This window comes from Peromyscus californicus, unplaced genomic scaffold, assembly GCF_007827085.1.
Source record: "Peromyscus californicus insignis strain IS unplaced genomic scaffold, ASM782708v3 Scaffold_23__1_contigs__length_62951481, whole genome shotgun sequence".
NCBI classification, from domain to species: domain Eukaryota; kingdom Metazoa; phylum Chordata; class Mammalia; order Rodentia; family Cricetidae; genus Peromyscus; species Peromyscus californicus.
In genome coordinates this window covers 56927922-56955389 of record NW_026294534.1, presented here as the reverse complement: position 1 = coordinate 56955389, position 27468 = coordinate 56927922, and the positions used below count along the sequence as shown (strand labels likewise).

General features: G+C 38.4%; 1 protein-coding gene across 6 annotated transcripts in view; it reads left to right on the top strand.

Moving 5' to 3' along the window:
- The window catches only part of Psd3 (pleckstrin and Sec7 domain containing 3), a 447179-nt gene that overhangs the window by 207152 nt on the left and 212559 nt on the right, over nt 1–27468 (top strand). For 5 of the 6 annotated variants that reach the window (XM_052752397.1, XM_052752400.1, XM_052752399.1 and 2 more), the window contains 4 exons: nt 16475–16678; nt 16797–16877; nt 19161–19273; nt 21839–21899. In XM_052752397.1, the coding sequence (XP_052608357.1) occupies nt 16475–16678; nt 16797–16877; nt 19161–19273; nt 21839–21899 (459 nt within the window). The remainder of the gene's footprint in view (nt 1–16474; nt 16679–16796; nt 16878–19160; nt 19274–21838; nt 21900–27468) is intronic. The other variant, XM_052752396.1, reaches the window with a different exon arrangement.

Here is a 27468-nt window from a genome sequence, read left to right as displayed (position 1 = left end):
TTTCTGTCCACCTGGTAAACCCATCTTTAGGTTCAGGTTATACAAAGCATAACCTCTTCAGCTGAGGCACTGGTTTCTCTACAATTTTAGTGTTTCTTAGCAGCTTAGAACATGAAATCCTTGATGTTAGGAGCTATGCTTTGCTCTTTGTTCATGTCATGTCTTGCATGAGATGTGACTGTTCAGCAACTGATGTCAGAGGGGAACTTTGTAGATTACTAGGCAGCCGGATCTTCCTCTCCAGCCTCTTGCCTTAGCAATGACATTAGACATCGATGACATCATGCTAAAACTATTCACATCCCTTTGATATGAACTGATAATCATATTGCAACACCCAGAACTTAGAGTACGTTTGAACGATAGCACACTGCCTCTGGCTATAGATAGGTCTCAGTGTTCCAAGTACAAAATGGAAGTTGATCCGCAGTGTGTATGGCTAGAGTTAGTTTTTCAAACATCAAAAGAAACCTTCAAAAACTTTCCAGATGGCCTTTGCTCGGGTTCTGTGCATCTGTTAATGCATCAAACATAACCTCAAGAGTGAGCACAAAAATGCATCCAAGTTGCATTAAGCCACAAAACCAGAAACATCCCCTTGGATCAGTTTGACAAAGTACAAGCCCAGATCTGGATTCTCCACTTCTGTCCCTGTGTTTTTGTCTGTAGTTTGTGGTTTCTGGCCTGTTTGTACTCTGTCTGGTGTGTGTGTGTGTGTGTGTGTGTGTGTGTGTGTGTGTGTGTGTGTGTGTGTATGCGCAAGTGCACACACATGTCTAATCTGTCCCTGTTGCCTCTCTGATCTGTGTTTGTGCCTGTGCCCAACAAAGGGCTTCGTTTTGTATTTATTAAACAGCACAGAAAACATGGTGAGGGGAAGGAATGTGGACTTTTTTTTTATAGAAATAGTTGAGTTTTACAGGAAAGAAGTTACATTATTAATCCTAACTGACTCAGAATAGCTTTCAAAATCTCATGTCATCAACCTATATACACACATTGCTTCCAACATTTATTACATATTTATTTTGTTTAAGTTGCTTTAAGCATGCTGTCTGCTTTCAGCAAATGATTATGACAGCATATACATACATATGCACATACATTGCTCTGTGTCAGATTCAAGGAAAAATATGAATGATGAAAGTTATGCATTTAGCTTATGTTGTAAAGGTGATTGCCTGGGAAATCCAAGGCATAGTACATTTGGTTCCATTGTTCTCTTAAAGACAGGTTTAACTTAAACAGCCTGAGTAGACAGTAGGGTAGCAGGTTAAATACATAGTCTTAAGTGGTTTCAAGACAGAGTATTAACTTAGCTGTAAGGTCTGGTCAAAGCTCAGACTTTAGGGTCAAGAGGGATTCAGAAGAAATTATCACCAAAGTTATGAAGGTTAACATGACTTCTTCAACCTTCAGAAATAGAGTGCTACATATGTTACTGAAATCATTGTATGTGATATGACATTCTCTCATTAATGGTGACATTTCTATTTATTCTTCTAAGGGGAAGTTTCCAAGGATCTTTAGGAGGGGGGTACCATTACATTTTAGAAAATATAGGGTAACATCATACTGTGGCATTTAAAGAACAGTATAACAAATTGGACTTTGGAAGTTAGAAGAGAAATTGCTGTGGATATAATTCCATTTAGACCCAAGAATTGGCCGAATTTATGTGAAGAGTGTAGTATATTTGCATATGACAGGGAAATACCACCAACAGGAGATGGTCTGTTTGTCATCTTCTGTCTCTCTGCCCATCCATCCAGCAAGCTATTATGGGCTTTATTATAATTGTTTTTCATGATTAAGGAGGCTGAGAAGTCTCTTGACTTTCTCACTGCAAGCTAGAGACCCGGGCAAGGGTTGTTTGAAAGCCAGAGCTGGTAGTGTAGACTTCATTCGAGTTCCATTTGTGAGCAGATCAAGTTCAAGAAAAGAGGAAGGTGGACCTCGGCATTCAAGTGACCAGGCAGACGCTGAAGTACCCTTTCTCCACCACTTTTGTTCCATTTAGGCCCACAGAGAATTGAATGATGCTCATTCACATGACAAGGGGACATACTCTTTATTTTCCAAATTTAAATGCTTGTCTCTTTTGTATGCACCCTTATGGACACACTAAAAAAGTGTTTACTCACATATCCAGGTATCCTGTGGTCTAGTGGAAAATTAGACAGCCTAATGCCTCTTGCTGTAAGGAGAGGAAATACAAGGGAACTTGAGCATCTGAGCAAATAAAGTGGCTCTGAGTCAACTGATGCCAGGTCCTGGTGGATGCTCTGATTTGTTTAGTATTTTTAGAGTCAGATGTGAACTGCTAGGGAAGAGACCCGATCTTCACAGATCATCCTCAGTCCTTCTTTCAAAATTTTGATATTTGTTCAAAGTATAAAATAATAATTTCTCATCCTCCCTTTACCTTCTGAGTTAATATTTACCATGGTAAAGGACTTACTTTCCCCTAACACTCTATATCCCTTCATGATTGTTACATTTTTTACCCTCTAATAAGAGATAATGTGAATTGGGTGGTGGTGGTGGTGGTGGCTCACATCTTTAATCCCAGCACTCTGGGAGGCAGAGGCAGGAAGGCCTCTGAGTTTGAGGCCAGCCTGGTCTACAGAGCTAGTTTCAGGACAGCTAAGGCTACACAAAGAAATCTTGTCTCAAAAATAAAACAAAACCAACAAAAAAACCCAGAAAAACCGAAAACAAAACAAAACAAAACAAAAAGACAATATGGTTAGAATGTGGATGCCTGCATCAGTAGACATGGTCTTTTCAGTTGCCCCTTCTACATTATGAATCACAAACTGGGTTGCACCCCACTACCCCTTCTCCATTACGGATCACAAGCTATGTTGCACCTGTGACTCCTCACTATTTACAGATGATGCCATAATCTGCTTTTTCTTGGCCAGTGTCCCAGGGAACTCTCACGTACAATAAAAGTTAAGAGCCGTATAGGCCTCTGTACTGAGGACAGCTGCCATTTCCAAACCTACTGTGTGCTCCTTGAGATGTCAATAACTCATTGACTTTCAACCTTCAGGTCTGGGATGGGGCTGGGTAGGTTGACTGTATAACAATTGCCAAGTGATTCTAGTACCTGAGTGAGTTTGTCACCTCCAGCAAACGAGCATGCACCACACTGCAGTAAGGAAGCAGGTGAATAGTTATCACACAGAGGTCCGTGAGCCAGTGTTTGACAGCTACTGCAGAGTTAAAAGGTGTGTTTGTGTGTCTGAATGTTTTAGTGATTTTCTTGTATTGAGAGACTTGACTGAAAGTGCGATTGTGGACTTGTGTGTTTCCTGACACCCTGGGCTGCAGTGCTGTGTGCTGCTGATGCTCTTATCAGGGATCAGCCTCCAGTCGATCCTCTCAGATCTCTGCATTGTAGTCACATATTAAACAAGCCATCTTGGTTTCTGGATTTTTTTTAATCGCTACTCCAAACACTACATTTATCTGTAGCATTTATTCTAAAGAATAAAATATGTGCCATAAGCTAATTGCTGGCCTTTGACGCTACTTTGGGGAGTTGTGAGAAACTTATCCTTATTTCTGGTTTGTAAAACTTAAGAACTCTAAGAAGCAGAAGCCATTGAAATGTTTAAAAACATTTTAGGAATAGGAACTCTCTGGGATGGGCAACTTTAATTCTGTTAACCCTTCAAGGCAGATGGTATTCTGTTATTTTCATATGAGGAAACTGAAGCTGAAAATGGGGCCATAATTTGTAGGTCTGTCAATCCGTAACTTTTCCTCTTATCCAGACACTTTGTCCTTATTTCCATTTTACCTAGAGTTATATAATGGATTATTGACTATGCACAGTGCTCTAGGGTCTGGGCAGGTTTGAGTCAGTTCCAGCTGTGCATCTCAGGAGCCTGGTGTTTTGGAGAAAGCACTTAACTTCTCTTTCATTAAGTGTGTAGTACTTTAGAAACATTTTCAGTAAACATTTGTGAACATGGCAGGGTGTGTGTGTGTGTGTGTGTGTGTGTGTGTGTGTGTGTGTGTGTGTATGTGTTACATGTGCTTAGTATAAAACATCTGTAACTGGGAGGGGAACACAGCAGGTATCTCATTTGCAGGAATGAGCTTTCTCCCAAACTTGGGCAGCATTTAATGGGGGCTACTTCTGGAAGTATTTTGGTTGCTATGAAGTGACCAGCATGTGACAACATTGTGACAAGGTGCAAAGGCGTCATCCTTGGGTGACTTGGAGCTGGCAATGTTGTATTTGCAGCCCTTTGTGGAATTTAGGCTCCCCTGTGCCAGTCTGATTCCTGGTAGGACAGGACTTCTGACACCTCTAGGGATGACAGAGCAGAGAACTCACACCTTTGCTATTATTGCCACTTGACCTGTGCTTCTTTTTCAGTGGCTATGGTAAAGTTCCTTTTGTAGAGCTTGTGGGGATTGATTAATAAGATGTCTGAGGCTTATTTTATCAGTCCTCCTTTCTGCTATAGCAGTTTAGAATGCCAAACCAAGACAGCCTTCATGAACTGTCTAGCTGAAGTTGATATTTAAAAATGAATTTTAAGAGTAGTGCAAAAGCGAATAGTATTTTCTGCCAGCCCAGAGGGAAGGATTGCGTCCTCCAGGTACAAGTCCCAGGATGGTAAGTGCGACTTGCATCTTGGGTGTTTTTCTGTCTGTTGACATGATTCGTTTTTTTGCTCTCTTTTCTCCTCTCTTCATTTTCTTCCTTATGATATCTTTATAATATCCCTTGAGTGATATTTCTTATATGTTCTATAAATACAACAAACAAACTTTTCATGGATTTGAATAACTAGAGATCCCTGTCAAGTGGACAGATTTGCTAGGATAAGCTTCCTAGGGACCCAGGGAAGGAAGGTCAAGGGAATATATCTGTGTTTACAAACTTTAAGTAATCTGAAGTTGATCATCTGATGCATTTTTTTTTCATTTTTGGCAAAAGGTAAGGTAAATAGGGTTAAAATGAATCGTGTGCTGATATGTGTGTTCTCTGAAAGTTACCAGATGCGTGCTGGCTCTGGGTTCATCTCTGGTGTGCAGCTTCTTGTCGCAGATAGGGATTTCAAAGTGGCTCATGTATGCACCTTGAGGCATTTAGGCCAGCAGGCAGAGATGTTAACTAGAGTTTCCACTTACAAACTTAGTATGTATGACCCTTCTTAAGAAAAGAAAAATAGATAAGTCAAATTTTACTCTTAATCATCTCTAGTATATTTGTGGTGCTCTAAGGATAATAGAAATGCTTAAAATGTCCTCACTTCACTGTACTGGAAAATAATATTTTAAAAGGCATTGAATGATTGGGGTGAATTACTCTAACATTTTGAATGATAATGTTTGAGACTTATACAAACCCCTGGAATTAAATACAGAAAATCAGATTACCAAAATAGCATATGCTGCCCCAAATAGAATTGACAGCAAAGAGCTTAGTACCATCATTATTTGATTATCATGACTTATCAATAAATAAAAGAACAGAGTGCAGTCTTCTGAGCTCCAATTGCATGCACATGAGCATGTACCCACATGTACATATACACACACAGATTTACAAAACTGAAAACCTCGACTGGAATGGGGAGGGGACACATCTCACACTGTGATTCCTGCTTGCAATTCAAGAGGACAGATGTCCTGATAGACATGGTGCAGCTTTCAGTTGTATGCCAAACAGGAAGTAGGAAGGATGGGCATAGATAAGCCAACTCAGTGATAGGAGCATTGTTTAATAAGCAGTATATAACTTTAAAATTGTAGCCATTACCCCTGTAAAGATTGCCTAGTTTTTGAAGTATCCACTGCCAATTTTGTAGCAAAATTTTTATGCTTCTTCACTGGTCAATCCTAGATCCCTTCAACCAGCCCCCCTGTAAGACGAATCTTAAAAAGTCTTATTAATAAAAAACCTGGAGCCAGATATTGGGGTGAAAACAGAGATCAGAAGAATAGGACAAGCCACAGCCAACCTCACCTTACCAACTCCTCAGCCTCCAGAGAGAGCTACTTCGAGTATGCCTTTCTGTCCCTATATGCCTTTCTGTCCCTCCCCTCTTACTTCCTCTTTCTGCCCAGCTCTATCATTTCCTGTTTGTCTGTACAGACCTCCAGACCTCTATGGTTAACTAGTGCTGGGAATTAAAGGCATGTGCCACCACACCTGGCTCTGTTCCCAGTGTGTCCTTGAATTCAGAGACCTGGATGAATCTCTGCCTTCCGAATGCTAGGATTAAGGGCGTGTGCTACCACTGCCTGACCTCTAGGTTTAATATAGTAGCTGACTTTTTCCTCTGATCCTCTGATAAGCTTTATTGGGGTGCACAAATAAAAATATCACCACAGCCTCCTTATCCCTTCTGCTATATAGCCTCTGAGACCAGTGTATAATACTGACCTATTCAGCTGAACTTAAGCATGGACAGAGGAGGCTGTCCAATGATATCCTGTGATTTTTCTAGAAAGATGAGTCCTACTCCACATGAGTTATGCTTCTTTTCTTACCCACTGGATTTAGGGTTCACTGATCTTAACTTTTACAGAGAAACTCCTGAGCAAATAATGATCTTACAATGTTTTTGTATTTGATTGTGAGACATGTGGAAATGATTCCTTTAAAATTATTCATTTCAAATTACTGTGGTATGGTTTTCATTAAAGTGGATAATATAATAGACACTACATTCTCATTTGAGAGTTGGCACAAAAGAGCTGCAACTTAGAAAAACAAGGAGCCTGGCCTAGTGATTCATGCTGGTACTTACTCTCAGTGCTTGGGAGGAAGAGACAGGATCAAGAGTTCAAGAACTCTGCCTCAAAACAAACAGCAACAAACTCAAAAATCCAAATGCAGAAAAGTGAAAACCTGACTCTTTTGGGCTTATTTCATAAAGAAGCATCAATGCCTATTAGGGTAAAAAATTTCGTTTATTAGAAATCAGTGCTTTAGAGGCAAAAGTGCTCATTTGGTAAGTCTAGCAGTGTGAGGCCCACTGTTGTACACACTGGCGCCCTCTAGTGGAATGCTGAATGTAGGACCCAGTAAATCAAGGTTTAAAGAGGGGAGACAGTGATTGAAATCATCACGATAAAGACAGACTTTTTGCTTCTATGCTGCATAGAAAAGTATCTCCTAGGACCTTCACTAATTAGCTTTTTCTCTCATGTTTTAAATCATGAGGTTTCTTTTAGGAAAATATTGTATTGATACAAAAAAATGTGGTTATTTTGAGACAGTTGTCTTTATAAAGTTAATTGCCAATTCCTACTAAATGCTGACTGATGTTTCCATAGTGTCCGATGTATTACACTGTCATCAAAATAAACACATAGTAACCCTGATGTTGGAAGTGGTAGGGGTAGGGAGTGGTGGTGAAAATGGATCTGATGCTGGGAGCTGACCAGACACTGCATGGATCTTTGTACTTAACCATTCTATCACCGTGTGAAGTTGTTGTTTCCATTTTAGAATGGGACCGCATGAGATAATGGACATCATTCCCCACGATCCCAGCCTGATTGTCAGTGAAACCAGTGTTGGACTTTTCACTCTGTAACTGTTCTTCGGCAGGTATTTGTTTTCAAAAGCACCTTCTGAGTTAGTAATTGTTACTTTTCTGGCAAACTGATCATTAAAAACTTTCTTAAGACGTGAAGAGGAGGGAGTGGGAGGTGGTCCTTCTGTAATAGGACTTCGTTCAAATGGCAACGTTGCTAAATGTACTGTGTTGGCACATTTCAGGCATACTAAGTCATGTTGAATGCTACAGCTTTCTCCAGGTAATTGTGTCCTCTGGTACTGGTGGCTGCTGGGATGCTGCTGAGTTTAAACCAGTGTGGATGGTTATCCGGTTCTTTGAACCAAATGCATAGTCTTTCTGCTTTCTGTCTTGTTTCTTTGTAGGCATGAACTTTAAAACATGGGCCCTCTAATTCCTCTTGTGAACTCACTGGTTTTGTTGGTAGCCTCATATTTCCATGAGCTTCTGAGTAAAAATTGGCCTCTTCCCCTCTCAGCATAGCCCCATACATCTCATTGCTCATCGTGTACCTCATTTTACCTTCTCAACATTTCAGAGCAGGGTTTTTCTTCATATTTGTGCAAATTCTCAGTTCAGGTTTTCATCTGTTGACCTCCTATCTGGTTTCTCTGCCTTCAGTTTTTCCTTCATATTACAAGTTAAAGGGATCCTACCAAAACTCCAAACAAATAAAATATATGTGCTTGAAGGCAATTTTTCAAAATATTCATTTATTTAATTTATGTGTGTGTGTGTGTGTGTGTGTGTGTGTGTGTGTCTCAATGTATGTATGTGCACCACATTTGTGCAGGAGCACCGAAGTCAGAAGAAGGCATTGGATCCCTTCAAACTGGAATTGTAGACAGTTGTGAGCCACCATGTGAGTGCTAGCAATCAAACTCAGGTCCTCTGCAAGAGTACCAAATGCTCTTAACTTCTGAGACATCTCTCTAACTCTCTGAAGGCAATATTTGCTGTATAATCAAAGAACCAAGCGGCATCAGCAATCCCATTTTGGGTCTATGGGTGGATAACATATAAAAAGTGGTCAGAGGAAGCCTCATTGAAAAAGTAGCATTTGACCAAAGCTTGAAAGAGAAGTCAGTTGTGCTTTTTAAAGACATAAAAAGCATTGTGGGCGGAGAACAGTCAGTGAAAAGGCCCCAGAGCTGGAGCATGCTGAGATGTACAAACAAGCTAGATCAGTATGGCTTCATGCGGGTCTGAGTGGTGACCCAGGATCATCTCGGCATCATTTTGGGTCTTAAAAGGGAAATGCCAAGGCCTTCCCTAAGGCCAGTAGACAGCTGAGAACTTCCTGGAGTGAGGCACTGGCCCACATCTTTCCTGAACGTTTCACATGTCAGGTATCCACATGCTTCCTTGGACATCTCAAGGCTAATTCATTTAAGACAGAACATCTCTTCTCTCTGCCAGAACAGCTTTTCTCCCCGATCTTTTGATCTTGGCTAGTGACAGATCCAAAGTTGTGCTGGCCTGAAAGGTTAACTCTTTTACTCTCACACCTCAAAGTAGGACTTGTTAGCAAATCATTCTATCAGCTCTACCTGGAACTATGGCCATTCCTATCCCTGCAACGGTATCTTCCCTAGAATATTTATGGCCTCTCACTTGGTCTCTTATACTTTATTCTTTCAAAAACAATGAAAGGCTCACCTTTTGTATGTTCATGTATGTGTACATAGGTGTGCATGTGTGGAGGCCAGAAGACACCTTTTTTGAGATATGACTCCCTCTGGCCTGGGGGTCATTAATTAGGCTAAGATAGTTGACCAGTGAGCCCCAGGGATCTACCTGTATCCACTTCTCCAGCACTGGCATATGCTTACAACAACTTTAACCATGAAGTGGTCCTGAAGGTATGGTAGGACTTTCTTTGAACACAAAAAGCTTTTGCAGGTTATCAACATTGAAAGGGAAACTGTCCTTAAGTCAGACTTTATACTAATATCACCCAAACATTATGTTAACTGCTGCTAGTTAAAAGCCTAGCCATGCATAGCCTAAAGGGATGCATTCTGAGAATGTATTGTCAGGAGATTCCATTGTATGAACACCATAGCATGTCCTTGCAGTAACCAAGGTGGTATAGCTCACTATACACCTAGCCATATATAATACACCGTCATCTAAGAGGTCTCGAGCATCTCTCAAGTGTCATTGTGTCAATTAGTGTTACTGAACGGTAAGAACTGCAGCTCCTCATTTCCACAGTAGACTGTGCATAAGTTTATGAACCTGTATTTTCTCCAGCTGCTGTGATAAAACTTCAGTGCTGAGAAAATGTCTAAGAATATTCTCTTTGACCCAAGTTTTGAGACGTTGTATAGTTGTCAATAGGCATATACTATTACAACAGGCACAATTAATTGGTAATAAATATATTTCAACCTAAATGTATTTGTCAAATAGCTATAAATTAAGTCCACTTAATGTTAGTACACTATTATTCTGAAAAAAGAAAACTGTTAGCGGTTTTTTTAAAAAAAGTTATTTTGAGCTTAGAGTATAACAAAAAGTCATAAATTAAGGTTTTGTGAACTGAAAAATTTGAATCTATGGAATACACCCATACTAGTTGCTTAACCTTCTCTTTCATTCATTCTGATGGAGCTAAACTCGTCTAGCTTGTTCTCACACATGCTCCAGAATCTAGGCTGTAAATTGATTGGTTTCTCTGTCTAGAATGTTTTTCATTTCTGTTAAAGTTCAAATGCTGCCTTTTCAAATAGGCTTCCAGTGGCCACTTTCTATATATTTACCTATAACCCAAATTGGGATTCCTGTTCTCTTTTGATTCTTATATTACTATAGCAAATGTTGCCTTCAAGTATATATGATTTATTTGATCGTGTTTACTCTTTAGTTGTGTTTTCTTTACTGAGATATTCCAAGCACCACACACAAAACCCCTTTCTACATTGTTCCCTTTGCCCTCTCTTCATGCCCACAGCCTCATGTCAAGCTCTGCAAATTCTGATCCTACAGAGCTCTGGAGAAGTAAGAGCTTTCTAAGAAGGATACTGCTGTATTTCCACTTGCTGCATCCTTCTACTACTTGGGATAAGACTCTTTTGTAACACTGCCTTCGGTAACTCCCGACTCTTGCTACTGCTGCCAACTCCACTTTGTATTCACAAGACTAGGGTGACATGACTCAATAAAAGGATGGAATATCTGGGGCAATCCACCTTATTAGTTTCCTCCATCATCTTCTAAAGTTTGTTACCAACAATGACATGTGGCTTACACTTTCTAGTTCATTATGACTAACTGAAAAAAAATGACATCAGCAGGAGGTGACGAATACATTACCTTAGATACATTGTCTAGAAAAGGCAAGTCAGAAGAACTCTCGAACAGTGGCTAGCAATGAATTCAGCATAGGACCCCTTTGACATCTTCAGGTTCACAGAATAGATACACACAGAACCCTGACACTAAAACTCAGAAGCTATATTCTTTTTTCTTTAAATTTTTGAATTTATTTTACATACCAACCACAGATTCCCCTCTCTTCCCTTCTACTGCTCCCCCACCCCCACCTACCCCCCAGCCCCTCCTCCAAAAGGGTAAGTTGTCCCATGGAGGAACAACAAAGCCTGGTACATTCAGTTGAGGCAGGACCTCCTCCCTGCCTCAGGGGTGAGCAAGGTGTCCGACCATAGGTAATGGGATTCAGAAATCCAGCTCATGCACCAGGGATAGATTCTAATCACACTGCCAGGGGCCCCTCAAACAGACTGAGCTACACAACTGTCTCCCATATGCAGAGGGTCAGGTCCGGTCCCATGCAGGTTCCACAGCTGTCCTTCTCAAGTTCATGAGTTCCTATGAGCTTGGTTCAGTTGTCTCTGTGGATTTTCCCATCATGATCTTGACCCCCCTTGCTCATATAATCCCTCTTCCCTCTCTTCAACTGGGCTCCCAGAGCTTGGCTGGGTGCTTAATTGTGGATCTCTGCATCTGCTTCCATCAGTTACTGGATGAAGGCTTTATGATGACAGGGTATTCACCAGTCTGATTACCAGGGTAGGAAAGTTCAGGTACCCTCACCACTATAGTCTAATCTGGGGTCGTCCTTGTGGATTCCTGGGAATTTCCCTAGCGCTAGATTTCTCCCTTACCCCATGAGTTCTCCCTCTATCAAGGTAACTCTTTCATTGCTCTCCCACTCTGTCCCTTCCCCAGCTTGGACCATCCCATTCCCTCATGTTCTCATCCCCCATTCCCTCCCCTCTATTGCACCCCCATCCCCAGTTTACTCATGGAGATCTCTGTTTCCCCATCCCAAGGTGATCTGTACGTCCCTCTTAGGGTCCTCCTTGTTTCCTACAAAAAGCTATATTCTTGGTAGGAAGGCAAGTCAGTGAACATGAGTGTTAAGGGCATTGTGAAGTACATGCAAAATCATGAACCGTAAGCTGCCTGTGAGAAAGAAAATGATATCCTGTTGGCCATGGTTGTTTATGGCAGTTGTTTCCCAGGTATGCAGAGACAGTACAGAATACAGTCCTCACAGAAATATAAACAACACATCACTCAGAACTGCCATGCACCTCTAATAGTAACACTTACCTCTAGTAATACTATTCACCTGTTATCATCTTACACTGGATCAGCACTCACTGTGTGCCAGTCACTCAGCTAAGTGCTGCCTATTGGCTGCTCATCCAAGAGTCTTAGAAAACAGGCAGAAGGGAACTTCTTACCTATACGAGAGCTTCGGGGAGGGGCTGGGCATGGGCAATGGGACTCTAGGACCCAGTTCTTCATGCTGTATGCTAATCAGTGGCTACTACTAGCCATCTTCTAATATGAATGTCCTCACAAATGCTTATCAGGTTCCTGATGATGGACCAGTAATGGACCAAGGACTTGTAGTATTTCAGTAAACAAAACGCAACTAAAGAATAAACAAGAGGCTTGAGGGGGTTCTCCATAGATTCAAAGTTCTCAAAAAAGGTAGAATATAACTCTAAAGGAGAAGTTATTGTCTGCTTGTGTTGGACCTTGTATATCATGCTTCGGGATAAGAACTTTTGTCTTGAGTAAGAGTTTTGTAAAGTGGGCATATAATTACATTTCTGGTGGTGGTAGGGTGGCTAGGAGAGAACATTGAAAACTAATGGAAAAGGTTTTCCACTTATATAGAGAGGGCATTAGAGGAGACTCAGTTCACTATCAGCAACCGCAAGTCTTGAGCAAATAACAGAAGCCTAGCAGAAATATGAAGTCAGTTATAGAAGGAAGTCAAAACATACTCAGAGGGTATCATTGTGAACCCAGTGATAGGAACACCATCCTTACAGCTCTTTAAGTTTTGAACAAACATTTTTTGAAAATAAGGTTGTCAGACAAAATATAGAATGCCTAGTTAATCTCGAGCTTAAGATAGAGATTGATTTTTTTATAAATAGTTTAAATACGTTCTTGTACTATTTGGTAAAGATGTATACACGAATCACTATTTTGTACTTACCTGAAAGTTTGACACCTGGGCATTTTATTACTTTGATTTGGAAAAATCTAGCAACCTGTTAAGAATAAAAGGTTCTGGGAAGGCATAGTGATCACACTCCATGATCCGATTTGGATTGTTGAGAGTTGCCATGGTTACTTGACTGTGGGAAGTAAAGCCTCTACTTAAGCGTTTCCTAGAGTACAGGAGTGGGGACACTTAAGTAATTGGTAGAGATCTTACTTTTATGAGATTGCAAAGACAAGCAGGAATGAGACTGAAATACACAAAAGGGAGACATCTTACCACTGAAAACATCTACTATTCGACAGACTACAGGGACACAGTTTCGTGTATATAGGGGAAAGAATGGGGTGTTATCTCCCTTGAGGGCTCATCCAGTCTGCTTTATCAAGTGTGAACAAGGCAGGGCTGCTTTGTTTTTCTCTTCATACACAGTGGCCCCTGTGTTCTGGGTCCTGTTTTTATTGGAGCTGTAAAAGTGTTACAGAAACCCCAACAGTAAACAGGGCTGAGAATGTGAGGTCATAGTAACATGACCTCACAGGGGTCAAATCCTTGGAAGGCTGGGTAGTTGAGCAGAACTGGAGTCAGAGTGAAGGAAGAGAAGAAGGAGGAGCTTCAGTAAGAAGGATGGCCCAGATGTGCCTTAGCCGTTGTCATGGGGATTACATTGTGTGTACTTCATTGCTGGTGAGTTTGTATTGTCATCATATTGTGAGGATTTCAGTTTAAAAACAAACATTTTCTGTTTGGTTCACGTAATCTCATAAGCTGTGAAAAAAAGGACAGATTGAAGACATCTAGGAAAGAAGGAGTTTATCGTTACTTTGCTCCTCATTTTCTCCGTTTACTGAAAGTTATTTATTTATTGTTTTAAAAGAAGACCCAGAAAAGTCGGATGTACATAGATTTTACAGTCACATCTCCCCCCCCCCCCCCAACCTCCATGAGGAAGATAGAGTGAAGTCAGCTCTGTTGGGCAAGAGAATAGAAGGAAGAAGAAGATAGATGACATGAGGACTGTGAGAAAAATAACCAGGAGCTTCATTAGTATTGTTTTCAAATCTATAATTACATTTGAACAAAATCGGTCTGAGTATATCAAGTTATTAGACCCCATTTCTTGCATGAAGTGATTAATAAAAAAAGCTATGAGCATTCTGAGAAATGAACAGTAATTAGTGGTATGCTGATAAAGAAAGTTCTTTCTTTGGCATTTGTTTCTACTACATTATAGCTATATGTAGAGAAAGACTATTAGAAAACTTGTGGAAACACAACTCCAGGAAGAAAGTGTAAGTGAATGTGTTTGTGTTTGTGTGTGTGTGAGTGTGCATGTGTATGCATACTTTTATGTGTATACATATGTGTATGTATATATATATGTGTTAGTATTTATGTATGTATATGTATAAACTTATTTGATTGTAACCAGCCTTATTCTTGGGATATTTTACATTCTACTATTGATGTGGTAAAAACTATGACTTTCCCTTAATATGAAATTTCTGAGTTTATTTATATAAATATGCTCTAGTTAAATATGAAGTTTTCACACAATGATTGGCAGTTTTAACTTTCTAAGTAGGTTCAGAATAAAATCAATGAAATATTATATTCATTTTAGGATGAGATCATCCTAGGGAAGCAGTTAGTTATTATTGTAGGTATTTTCTGTTGGAAATTGAAGGTGGCTTATTGTTTAAGAAATGTTACCATGGATCCTTGTTTGTCTAGGTCCATTTCTCTTTAGCTCATTGTTTGCCATTGACAATGGTTTGTAATTTGACTTGAAGGTGAAAATGATTGCTATGGGTTTGGTTCTTTTTGTGTTCTGAACTTGCCCTGTGGTATTTACTGGGAGCAAGTAAGTTGATCTGTGCACTGAGTCAAATTTTCACAGAGGTGGATGTAAAAGGCAGTCTGACATAATAGCCCATCCCTCTGCTCTCCACTCTTAGGTCTGGGTCCTGTTGATTGTGGGCTGAGGAGGAGCTGCTATTTAAGGGAAACAATCAACCAATGACTGGACAGTTGTTAAATTAAAATTTTTATTAAAAATTGATGTTTTGGTAAATGAAATCCATCCAGGTTTCGTGGCACATGCCTTTACTTTAATCCCAGCACTCAGGAGACAGAGACAGGAGGATCTCTGTGCGTTTCAGTCCAGTGTGGTTTATATAGTATGTTCTTGGCCAGCCAGGACTACATAATAGAACCATGACTCAAAAATAGAGTAAATAAATAAAATATTAAAGATAAAATATTGAAATAATTTTGGAAACCCATCTCTCGCTGGTATTTTAGCAGTTTCCCGGTGCTTAACTACATTTCTGAGGAAGGTGGTAACATTAATACAAGGGGCTTTTCTAGTATTGTGTGATGAGACTTGTTTACAAATACTTTATAAAAGAAGAAAACATAGCAATAGAAAAATCACACATGGTTAAAAGATCCACTTAGAAGTACATGATAGAAAAGAGAAGTATAGGATTGAATTTAATGTATGAGTACAAAAGCATATTGGGGTAAGTTTTATATTACAACTGACTTTTAAGAAATTATGATTTTTCTTATTCTCATGTTTTATATATATACATATATATACATATATATATAAAGCATATCCACAGTTATTTAAAAGGAATGTTAAAATATACATTTTTGTACTTAAGTATCTGTGTGAAGACAGATTTTCTCAAAATACTTCAGTCAAAACAATAAATTAAGAGGTTTAATCAATAGGTGGTTCTGATAATCCTGTTTTCCTCTAAGAGCTAGCCAGCAATCTGTAAAAAAAAAAAAAAAAAAAGTAAATCACTTAATTTTTTATTATTGGAGAACCTGTTTTTTAGCAAAAAAAAATGTATTAAGTATATTACACAAAGTGAATTATTTCTGAAAATATTAAATGCTTTACATTTTGTTTTATTTACCAATATGGTACATATCAATAGATAAAATTGACATTAAACAGAAACTTATTGGGGTTTTCAACACTTAAAAATAATAAGGTCCTAAAATCAGAATGATTTGTTTAGGTCTTAGGCCAGTGATTTTCAACCTGTAGGTTCCGACCCTTTGGGGGTGTCATATGACCCTTTCACAGGGGTCGCTTGGAAAGCACAAATATTTACATGACAATTCATAACAGTAGCAAAATTACAGTTATGAAGTAGTAACAAAATAATTTTGCAGTTGGGTTCACCAAATTAGGAAGGTTCAGAACCACTGCCTGAGACAGTTATTTTTATAGTCCTTAGAAATAGAGTTCCTGAATATTTGCTGTGAAATATTTAAATAGAAAACAGTCTTATTTAAAATAATTTTATATAGTTGATGTTACACTGTTGCAATATCTTCATCCATTATTTCTCTTTTGTTGTACAAGAAAAATTTTCTGTTTTCTTTTCTCTTTTCTTTTTTTAAGTGGTGGCCATAGCCATGCAGAGGTGAAAACCCGACCAGACGCTCACTCTGAAATGGGGAGCACTGAGATTCTGGAAAAAGAGACCACAGAAAGTCTCAGTAACGGCACGAACAGCAACGTGGAAGCAGCTAAACGCTTGGCCAAACGCTTGTATCATCTAGACAGATTCAAAAGATCAGACGTTGCAAAACATCTAGGCAAAAAGTACGTTCTTGAGGCCGTTTCCTGTCTGACCGTTTTTTCTGTTTCTGTTTCTTTTCTTTTCTTTTTTTTTTTGAATAGTTGTCATTTCAATAAGCAACTCTACTCTGTTTCCTTACAGCAATGACTTTAGTAAACTCGTTGCGGAAGAGTATCTGAAGTTTTTTGATTTCACAGGGATGACGCTGGATCAGTCTCTCAGGTATGATGAAACATCACTTCTGTTCTTCATCACCTCTAAGTCACGACTTCTTAGCAGAGGGAGTCATGTGCTCTGGTTAGGGTCTGCTTCCTGTTTTCACCCCAAATCCATTTGCTTTGTGGGTTTAGATGAGAGTCTGGATCCTAAACAGAGAATGTGAAAGAAATAAACATGAACTGATATTCTGCATATAATAATAAACTTGAGTCCATATAGCATAGGACAGTATGACCTGAAATCAAATCTGGGAAAAATGTCTCTTTTGAGGGTTTCTTTAATTTTTCTATTGCAGTTAAAATATGCAATTAAATTTCTTATCAACCATTTTAAGGACACTGTCTCTGGCATTAATATATTCACAGAGCTGAACCACTGCCAGTCGCTAATTTCTTTTACTTTGCTCCTCTGGGAGCTAAAACTACCTGATGATAAATAACTCTCCTTCTCCCTAGAAACCACTCTTTTGACTACGTTGACTACTTCATATACCTAGCATCAGACAATATTTGGAGGGATTTTTTTTTGGCTTGTTAGGTCTCAAGGTTTTTGTGTGTTGTAATTTATCACAGGATTTTTTAACCTTCTTAAACTGAGTAATACTCCACTGTATAGACATCACTGTTTTCCTGCTCACTCATCCATCAGTGGTTACTTGTATTCCATCCACAGTTCATCTGTTGTGAATACTTCTGCAGTCCACACAGGCACATACATGTCTCCTTGAGACCCTACTTTCAATTCTGTTGAATAAGAAGTTTGGGGTCCGGCAGTTAAAAAGACTGCTGACTGTGAAATTAGAGGTATTTCCTTGAAATAGCAAGTACAAGATCTTTTCCGATTATACGTTGTTATTAACTCTTGATTGAAATAAAAATAGCTCAACCAATAAAGTCTACAGGATGTTACCTGTGAAATAGACTGTAATGTCTACTATCTGATGAGTTTTTTTTTAAATGAAGACACACTAGTACTCATTTTTCACATTTGAGCTACTGAACATAAGATCTAGTGAGCATTTAATCTTATGAACTACTTTGAAAACATGAACCTCAGAGAGTTCTGATCATCCAGTACCATCCCTTTGTTTTGCAGGTCAGACAACAGAAGCCTGGGAGGTGAAGTAGGGGTGGTTCTATTAGAGTAGCTCCCGGCTGCTTGCAGGCTGTTAGTTAATGAAAACATCCAAGAGTAAAGGAATGAATTGTACCTGTGCTTTGTGCTCTTACATGTTTATTTCAAAAGTTAGAAAGAAGTAGTGATCGGTATGCTTTAGGGTAATGAAGTGCAAATCTCTGGTAAGAAAGGAGGCCGAAGTCTCATGAAAATCAGGTTCATTACATGTACTTTATGGTAGTAAGACTTCTTAGAAAAGTTTGAATGGTTTTTATATGTAACATATTGCTTGATATAAGGAACAGATTAAGGTTATATTTCCTAATTTCTGTCTCACGTATCAATGATGATATGAAAGAGACAAAATAAATTAACCCAAATCTGCTGTGTACAAAGGAGTGCACCTGACATTTTAGTAACAGATGGAGATCACATGACTAAGGTTTTAACACATAGCTGGTATGATTGTACAAGTGAGTCATCAATGTTTTTTCTTCTTTTTAAACCTACCATTTGACAATTACAATTGGAAATCACCCGCCTTTCTCAGGTTTTCTTAATATATTGGCCTTTCTGTTCTTACTGTGACATATTTTATAGAAGTTTATATTTCTTTCCTTTCCCTTTTTTTTTTTTTTTGTGTGTGTGTATGCTCACACGCATAGATGTGTAAAAGTTGGGGGGAGTGCAGGCATCCATGTGGTACAGCAAGTGTGAAAATCAGGACAACTTTTACAGTCAGCCCTGGCCCTCCTTGTTTTCGAGGCAGGCCTCTCTTTGTTTCTGCTGCTACCCTGAGTTCTCTAGGTTAGCTGGCCTGAGAACCTCTGGGCCATTCTCGTGTCTTCAACTCTCGTCTCTCTGCAGGAATTCTGAGATTATAGGTGCGTGCTACCAAATCTCCCTTTCCGCATTAAATATATGGATTCAGGTCCTCAGGCTTGTGTGGCAAGCTTTTACCTGCTGAGCCATTTGTCCTGCCCACATTTGGTAGAATTTAAATAAGTTTGTTTATATTGAGTAACCATCTAGTGAATATTTAGGAAGTATGGAGAAATGATTGTAGGATGCTTTTGTATAATTATTCCCTTGTTTTTCTCTAAGTTAACTGTCAAATATTAAAAAATGTAAAATTCTTAAATATTTCTCTCCTTTATTATTCTTTCTCAGGTATTTCTTTAAAGCATTTTCTCTTGTGGGAGAAACGCAGGAGCGTGAGAGAGTATTAATACATTTCTCCAATAGATATTTTTATTGTAATCCAGACACTATCACCTCACAAGGTAATTGAATGAGAAGCTTGAAATTTTTTATGACTGTGGTTATTTTCCTTATTATAAAAGTTACATTTATTGTAAAAAATATAAGAAATTATATTTAATTTATCTCTTTCTAGTTTATTTAAATCCAAGTTGGAATCATTAGTTTCATTTGCTATTCTTTACCTTTCATTTTAGTTTTTCATATTATCTTTTTAAGGAATGTTCAATAACATGATATTTTTGTTCTTTTAAGTATTTTTGTTCTATTTAAAAATTCATAGTATGGCAGTGTACTTTTTTTTAATCAGAATTTTTTTAATTTTATTTTACAATACAATTCAGTTCTACATATCAGCAGTGTACTTTCTTTATATTGACTTTCTTTGCTCAGCTTTGCCACTCCAGAATTTGATGTACAAAGTAGTTTGTAATACTTTGTTTTCTTACTTCTTCTTATAGTCATACATAGGCAGAATTTCCCTGTCCCAATCACCTGCTCCCAAATAACTGGCAGCTGCTTCCCAAATAACTGAGTCAGAGACTGAATATAAATTATAAATGCTCAGTCCATAGCTCAGGCTTGTTGCTAGCTAACTCTTATACTTTAAATTAACCTATATTTCATATCTATGCCTTGCCACGTGGCTCATGGCTTGTTACCACATTTTTTTACATGGCCTGCTTCCTCAAAGGGTGGCTGGCATCTCCTCTGACTCTGTCCTTCTTCCCATCATTCTCCTAGTTTGGTTAACCTGCCTATAATTCCTGCTTAGGTACTAGCCAGTCAGCTCTTTATTAACTGATGAGAGTAATAAATATTTACAGTGTACAGAAGGATTATTCCACAGCAGTCCTAATCACTATACTTTCTGAAATCCATGTGTGTTTAGCTTAGTAATTTCTTTTGCATATTTATGTATCTCTATGGAAGCTTTATTGAATCTCTGATGCTTTTGTTTGATATTAATTAAAATCTTTAAAGCTACCTTTCACTTATGACTTTAGTAAATTATGAGTTTGTTTGTGGTACTGTTTTTACAGAGTAAAGTAATATTTAACTATTTAACTGTTGGTCTACCCAGAAGGAGAGTCTTTTTCCATTTAAAGTATGGTAGCAATGCAGTTTCAAGTTTTAAGCATATTCACTTTTAAATGTGAAAGTTTCTCACAAATGTATTAATTCTGGAATAAATTACTAGGACTAGATGGTCAAGGAGCAGTAATTCTCTCCAAATAGAGACTGATAGTAATCAAAGTCCTTGCTTACCCCACCCTGTCAGACTGTAGCTATCAGCTACATCATCAATATCACATGCTTGTGTGTGAATTGGTAGTATTTGGACCAATTATTTATCTGTTCTGTCACCGGGTCCGCACTAACTGGAGAACCCAAGAGGTGAGGGAGAGTTGTTTCCATTACACCTGAAAGTCTCAGAGGATGTTAACGTGCTTGAGAGTATAGCAGGGCCTGTGGGAATGGGTAGACGTGCTCTTGAGGAGGGTGTTGGAGTGTCTGCTGCTGACTTTTACAATAATTCCTGGAATTGCTTTTGGACTTGTGATCAGCAAATGGTATGAGAATAAATATGCTGTGAGGTATATACATTACATAAGAGAAACCACCCACTAAAGTAAAAGATGTGCTTTTAAAAACAAACTTCCTTCCTGTGCATTTGGCATATCTCTAAAACTATTATCATCTGTTATACTTGGGTTAAGAGTTAGTAAAGAGAAAAGCTAACGTGATATTTGAAGGTAAGATGTTTAGCTCTATGTACTTTTTATATTACTTTATAAAATAAGGTGAAAGTGATAATCCCATTTAAGTTAGGCATGTTATTTCAGTCTTTGACTGCATTTTCCTGAATATTTAATTTTTTAATCCTCTCAGATTATTTCAGTGTTTTAGTTTTGGCTTTATCTATAACATCCTAGAAGAATAACACAATCTAAATGTGGTCTTTAAAGAATGTTGTAAAGTATGTCTATGATAATAATAATCTGTATACCTTAAGTGTTAGATTATTTATTTTCACATTGATACCATATGCTACAGAAAATTGAGAAAGTGTAAATAAAAAAGAAATATGTTTCATGATCCAGAGATATCTTTGTATTTTGACGTATTCTTCTAGAAATATTTACATTCCATAGAATCATACTGAACATAGTATATTTCTCATATAACTGATTATCAAGTCTCTTTTCACTCCAGCCTATGTTTCTGCACAGCGTTCCTAATACACTCAACGTTACAAACGTCTGTTTCTGGAGGGTTACATTTGTCTCCCATTGTCACCAGTGTCTGTCTCTGTATTTTCATATTTATGTGGATCCTTAGTTGTTTCCTTAGTGTCAGGCCACAGAAGAGTTGCTCTGTTAAATGACACTGCTTGAGGCTTTGCACATGCAATGCCAAATTGCCCTTCAGAGAGGAGGTACCAATTTATTTATCACTAGAGGAATTCAGCTGTCTTCGGAAGTCCTTACAATTTGTCTCATCCATCGTCTGCCTTCCAAACAAAGTTAGTTGTGTCTAGCACAGCTTGGTATACGCTCCGTTAACAGTGGTTCCTGTTTTTGCAGATGGAGTCCATTGCCTCACCTGTGCTATGATGCTCCTCAACACAGACCTGCATGGCCATGTAAGTGTAGGTTTGTGATGCTGCCTCATAGACTCTGCAACATTACAAGCTTGTCTTTGCTTTTGTGTTCATACATAGTTTTCTCTGCCCTTCCTTGCCTTTTCTCTAGAGCATTCCCATAACATGTAGATAAATACAAATTTTCCAAAAAAAAAAAAAAAAGAAATATCCCTTTCATTCCACATGCTAGCACAGAGAGTAATTTTAAAAAGAAGCTGTTATTTTGTAGGTGCTTGGTTTGGTTTCAGTGTGTGTATTCTGTATCATCTTTCTCCACCAGATGGCAGGCAGAGGCTTTACTTGTTTTGGGTTTTGTTTTGTTGTCTTTTGGCTAGGTAGTCAAGTGGTTGATGTACAATGTTGGAAAGATAACATAAGTTAGAACTGAAATTGCCATTTTTAAGTTTTAATAGGTGTATCAGTTCAGTCTTTTCTGAATTCTTCAACTCACTTGTTTTGTTAACTAGCTAAAATATCAAAATAAAACCTACTGCAAAACCAATGTATCTCATCTTCTGTTTAAAATAAAAGATATACATCATAAACTTATAATGATGTTTCTATTACAGGTAATAGTTTAAAATTTTTATCATTTTAGTTATCAAGTTCACATTTGGGAAATGAGAGTATTTTATGAAAATCTAAACTCATCTATATTTATTTAGAACAAAGTTCTTGATCCATGTATTTTGAAGGAAAAATTCAAGTTTCTGTGTAATTGAATATATCAACCCTTGACTTAATATATTTTACTTAGTAATTTTAGAAGCTATGTGAAAACTACTGGTTAGCTGCTCTCTGTTCCATTATCCTAAACAATTACACCGTTCTCTTGAAACCACAGAGCTCCTTTCTAAAGCAGTTAGCGTGGAGCTCTATGGGACCTCTAAGTTGAACTAGCTGTTAGCAGAGGACTAGGGTGCAGAAAGGGTTCCCCCAGCAGCGAAGTCTGGGGAAATTGAGTACTAGATCATAATGTTAATACCATGGTAACGTATCTAAAAGTACTCACAAGTTCATTTTCTTTTGCATATTTTAAAGGATTATGTAGAGTAATTTGGTGGGTTGGAGACATGTAGCAGAAGTCCAGAAATGAAAGTATTGTAGTTCCCTAAGTGAGAACCTTTAAGTGTTGGACTTAAGCTGTGGACTGTCCGCTCACTTCCTATAGTCAGACAAGAGGTGCTCTTACAACATGGTTCCTTGAATTATGTGATGATAGGCACCTCCTGCCCCTCTTTCCTTTCACTCCATACTTTCATTACCTAACTTTTTGGTCAAAAAGGATCATTTTGAGTATAGATGTGCCCATATAACATTGACCTATTCAGTGATTCCTAGCTCTTCACATTGGATGTTTTTTAAGTCCAATTAACATAAAATAGTTCTGTATTTATCATCTTTTGATTAAGAAATATTTGATAATGGAAAAACGTACTAATATTTCATTCTTGTTGAAAAATGTTGAGGTTCTTATATAATGTCTGTAAAAGTTGTCAGATTTGGGAGACTTTTTTCTATTAAATCCTGGATTGCTTTTCTTAAAAAGAGCTCATAATGTTTAATAATACTTTGAAGTAAGCATACATCTTACTGCTCAAAATAATTTGAAATAAAGCAGCAAGTGTGGATATGACATCTAATTTTTATTCAGCTAACCTGTTGTGGTTGAATGTAGACACATTGTAGATCTCCTGGTGTCTAACCACAGCTGCAGAATCACAAGGGCAGGGTCATCTGTCCTAATCCCAGCTTCAGACCTCTTGAGGGGATCCAATAAAGCCTCATGCATTGGGCACAGTGGCACACTCTTGGAATCCCGGAAGTTGGGAAACTAAGGTGGGAGTATGGAGAGTCTGAAGCCAGCTGGGCTCCACAGAGGTACACTACTAAACAACAAAGAAGTGAACAAACAAATCATTGCATTTCCTTTGACATTGGGATGCAAGAATATTCGAATGTTGCCTTTAGTTGTGCTGAATGTAGACAATTAGCAGTTGCCTAAAGTAGCGTGTTACTGATATAAAAGGGAAAACTGTAATTACAGTAAATCTCTCTGGATCATTATCTGGGTTGTATTTTAGGTGTTAATTGGTTCTCGGGCCTTGGTTGAGTGTGTAAAAGTATATGCTATGTACTTAGGGTTGTCTAGAGTTTAGGTTTTGTGTAATGATTTTCTTTGTTATACAATGCATGCCATTATAAATCTGTGGGATCTATAGTTGCTACCATAAGTGCTAACCATATGAAAATGTGTTTCTCCTATCTTTCCCTCTGGATTCATTTTAAAAATAAACTTTCCTTCTAGGTGGTAAGTGTTTGTTCATAATTCTGGATGTAGATTCTCTTGCATCATAATTGCCTGATCTGTTCTAGTATGTGTGTGACTGGTTAGCATGGCCATTCTGAGGCTGAATCATTCGAAGATGAGTGGATTCTTTCTAGTGTATGCTTCTTCCCTTTGCCTTACTGCTGTCCTGCATAGGCCATCGCCATCGACTCCCTGGCCCAGTGCCAGAATAACCCTAAGGGTAAACTAATATGCCATTTCCCTTCTCTTCGCTACCATTGTGCCCTAACAGCAGCACAGCAGCATGACTAAGAAGTACTAAATCCAGCTTGTCTTCGTGCTTTCTACAGGGAAGGGCTAACTTGGGGGTTAATTGATTTGGGCTATTTTGTTTTGTTTTGCTTTGGTTTGTGACTCTTCTTTAAGCAATGATGCTCTGTAAATGCATTGGTACGGGCCTTGTTTATCCTGCTGTTTTCACTAATTAAGATGATGAAATGAGTACTAATATAATAACCTCTAGTAGGTAGCGCCACATTACATGTTGCACAGCTTTTCTATCTTTGTCTGAGGTATGCATCCTCTCATTCACCAGATCTCAATAGCGCCCCATACTGTTTCAGGTTCTGTACCATTTGGGCAAGCATATGTTCCATCAGTCAGAGCTCCTCTATCATGGGTGACTAGGCTGGTTACTATTAATCAGATTTAACTGAAGGCATGTTTAGCAGGTAAATGAGAAGCTGTTGTAGAAACACATCAAGGTTTTAAAAATTCACGTTGCATTGTAGTTAAGCCTCGTTAAATTCTTTCCAGAAAAATTCATTCTTGCTCTTTACTACCTAGTTTAAAATGAAAAGGAATGGTTTATCGTTATCTTATCACCAGTATCTTGTTTATACTTATCTTTGAGTACTCTTGTAGATTAACTACTTTGAAGTTTTGATCACATGACTGACTTACTCAGTAATCCCTTTTATTTTTTCAATGTTTCATTATCTACAAAATGTACATGGAATTAAATGTCTATGAATAAAAACTTTTAAATTACAGTTTTAAGCACTAAGCATGCTAAAATTGCTTGGAATATGGAAGTAGGATTGACATTTTTGTTTCCATTTTTGTTTTATTGCAAAGTATTATAAATAGAAGGATTTGACATATGAGAATAAATTTGATCATTTCTGTTTGGACTAGGCTTCAGGTAAATTCTAGTGGCTAAAACTAACTAGTTCTCATATGTTTGGTGCATAGTAAGGATTCATCTCCCCTTCCCCAAGATTGTTGCCTGGTCTGAAGACAGGTGGCAGGGGCAGAAGAGTAGTTAGGACTGGTATTCTCAGGGTGCTGCTGGGGTTGGGAGCGGGGGCAGGAACATTGGGGTTGGCTCCCAATGAAGAGTGAGCTAATATGAACACTGTTGACCAAATCCACAAATCCAGAGCTAGGAAATCTTGAGAAATATGCAACCAGTATCAGGCTAAAAACTCAAAACATGATTAGAGGCTGTGTCAAGGAAGTTACTGTTAGATAAATTTGTGACAGAATTTACTGTTTAATATTGGTTTTTAAGATTTTCAGTAGCAGCTTTTCCCAACATTGCTCTGTGCTCTTCAGTATTGTTAGGATCCACTCACCAGGTATTGTGGGTAGAAGAGGTAGAGTACTGCTCCTAAGGTGAGTTTCTACTGTCTTCATTGGTTCCCATACAGATCTCTTGTCCTTGGGGCACTGAGTATCATCTTTGTGGTCAGAGTTTAACCAGAGGCATGACCTTCCTTGTGCTTGGTGTTAAGATTAAAGAATTAAACACAGGGCAGAACCTGATAAATATGCCATATTGGTAGGGAAAAGAAAGAATTGAGTGTACATTTTGCAACAGATTAATCTTAAAATATGGTAAGAGTGCCTTCACAGCAGCGAGTTTCATTTGCAGCCAGCAAAACTAATTCTTAGATGGACTTTGTGGGAATTTAAAGGGTAGATAAGTATTTGGTTTACTTGAAGTACTGGAAGATAACTGTCACATTTTTATTTAAGACAATACTTTCTTACTTTCTTTTATTGTGTTGTTTTCCTTCATTCTTGAAAATTCATACATGTATAGAATGAAATATGATCATATCCATACCCAATTTCTCACCTCCAACTTCTGTATCCTTCCAACATGTCCCCCTCCCAACCTTAGCCTGTGCTTTTTTGCTGCTGGTATCCTACCAAGTCTAATTAATGCTGCCCCTGTGTTCATGTGGGTGGGTCGCCCACCAGAGCATGGGAAACCCTCGTAAAAGAATGATTCTCCTCTCCCCAGGAGTTCTACATGTAAAGGCTTTACAGCCCTCCATGAAGCTGATGAGCCATATGTAGTTAATGTCCTTGGGAATTTCTATATCTGGAATTATTATAACTAGCCTTTTGCTTTCCGCCCCTTCTCCTAGCTTCCCTGTGTCCTTCTGTCTGTGCTGCCCTGTATCCTTGGTGTCCTCTGCTATGGAACCTATCCTGAGTTTCAAGTCTAATAAAGGATTTTAGCTGTGAATGTAATTTCTGCCAAGTCAGCCCTTTCCATGTGATCTCTTTTCCCTTATGGCAGTGGTTCTCAACCTTCCCAATGCTGCGACTCTTTACTACAGCTCCTCATGTTGTGGTGACCCCCAACCATAGAATTATTTTGTTGGACTTCAAACTGAAATTTTGCTACTGTTATGAGTTGTAATGTTAACATCTGGTATGTGATCCCCACTGCTGCCTTGTCATATCCTGTCTTTTCTCTTTTTTTTTTTTGGTTTATCGAGACAGGGTTTTTCTGTGTAGCTTTGCGCCTTTCCTGGAACTCACTTGGTAGCCCAGGCTGGCCTCGAACTCAGAGAGATCCGCCTGGCTCTGCCTCCTGAGTGCTGGGATTAAAGGCGTGCGCCACCACCGCCAGGCTCTGTCTTTTCTCTTGATCAGCCATAATGACTTCCACTAACTCTCCTCATGTAAAACTCCTCACCAATGCTGAAAGTCCACAGAAGTACAAGTAGGCTTGGATCTAGAAGTGATGATGGTTTCTAGCTGAGTTGTTTTCACCATTATTATGTTTTTAAAATATTATGTATTACCAGAAGGAGTGTGTACGGACTAGACTTGAGAATCTAGCCTTCAGCTGTGGAATGTTTTTACAGGAAAATGTCATAGTTTTTTTTTTTTTTAATTTTAAAATGACCTTTAGAATGCAGTGCCACTCACTATCATATTGGCAATGGTGTAGCTTTTAATAAGAATCAATCCTTACTTAA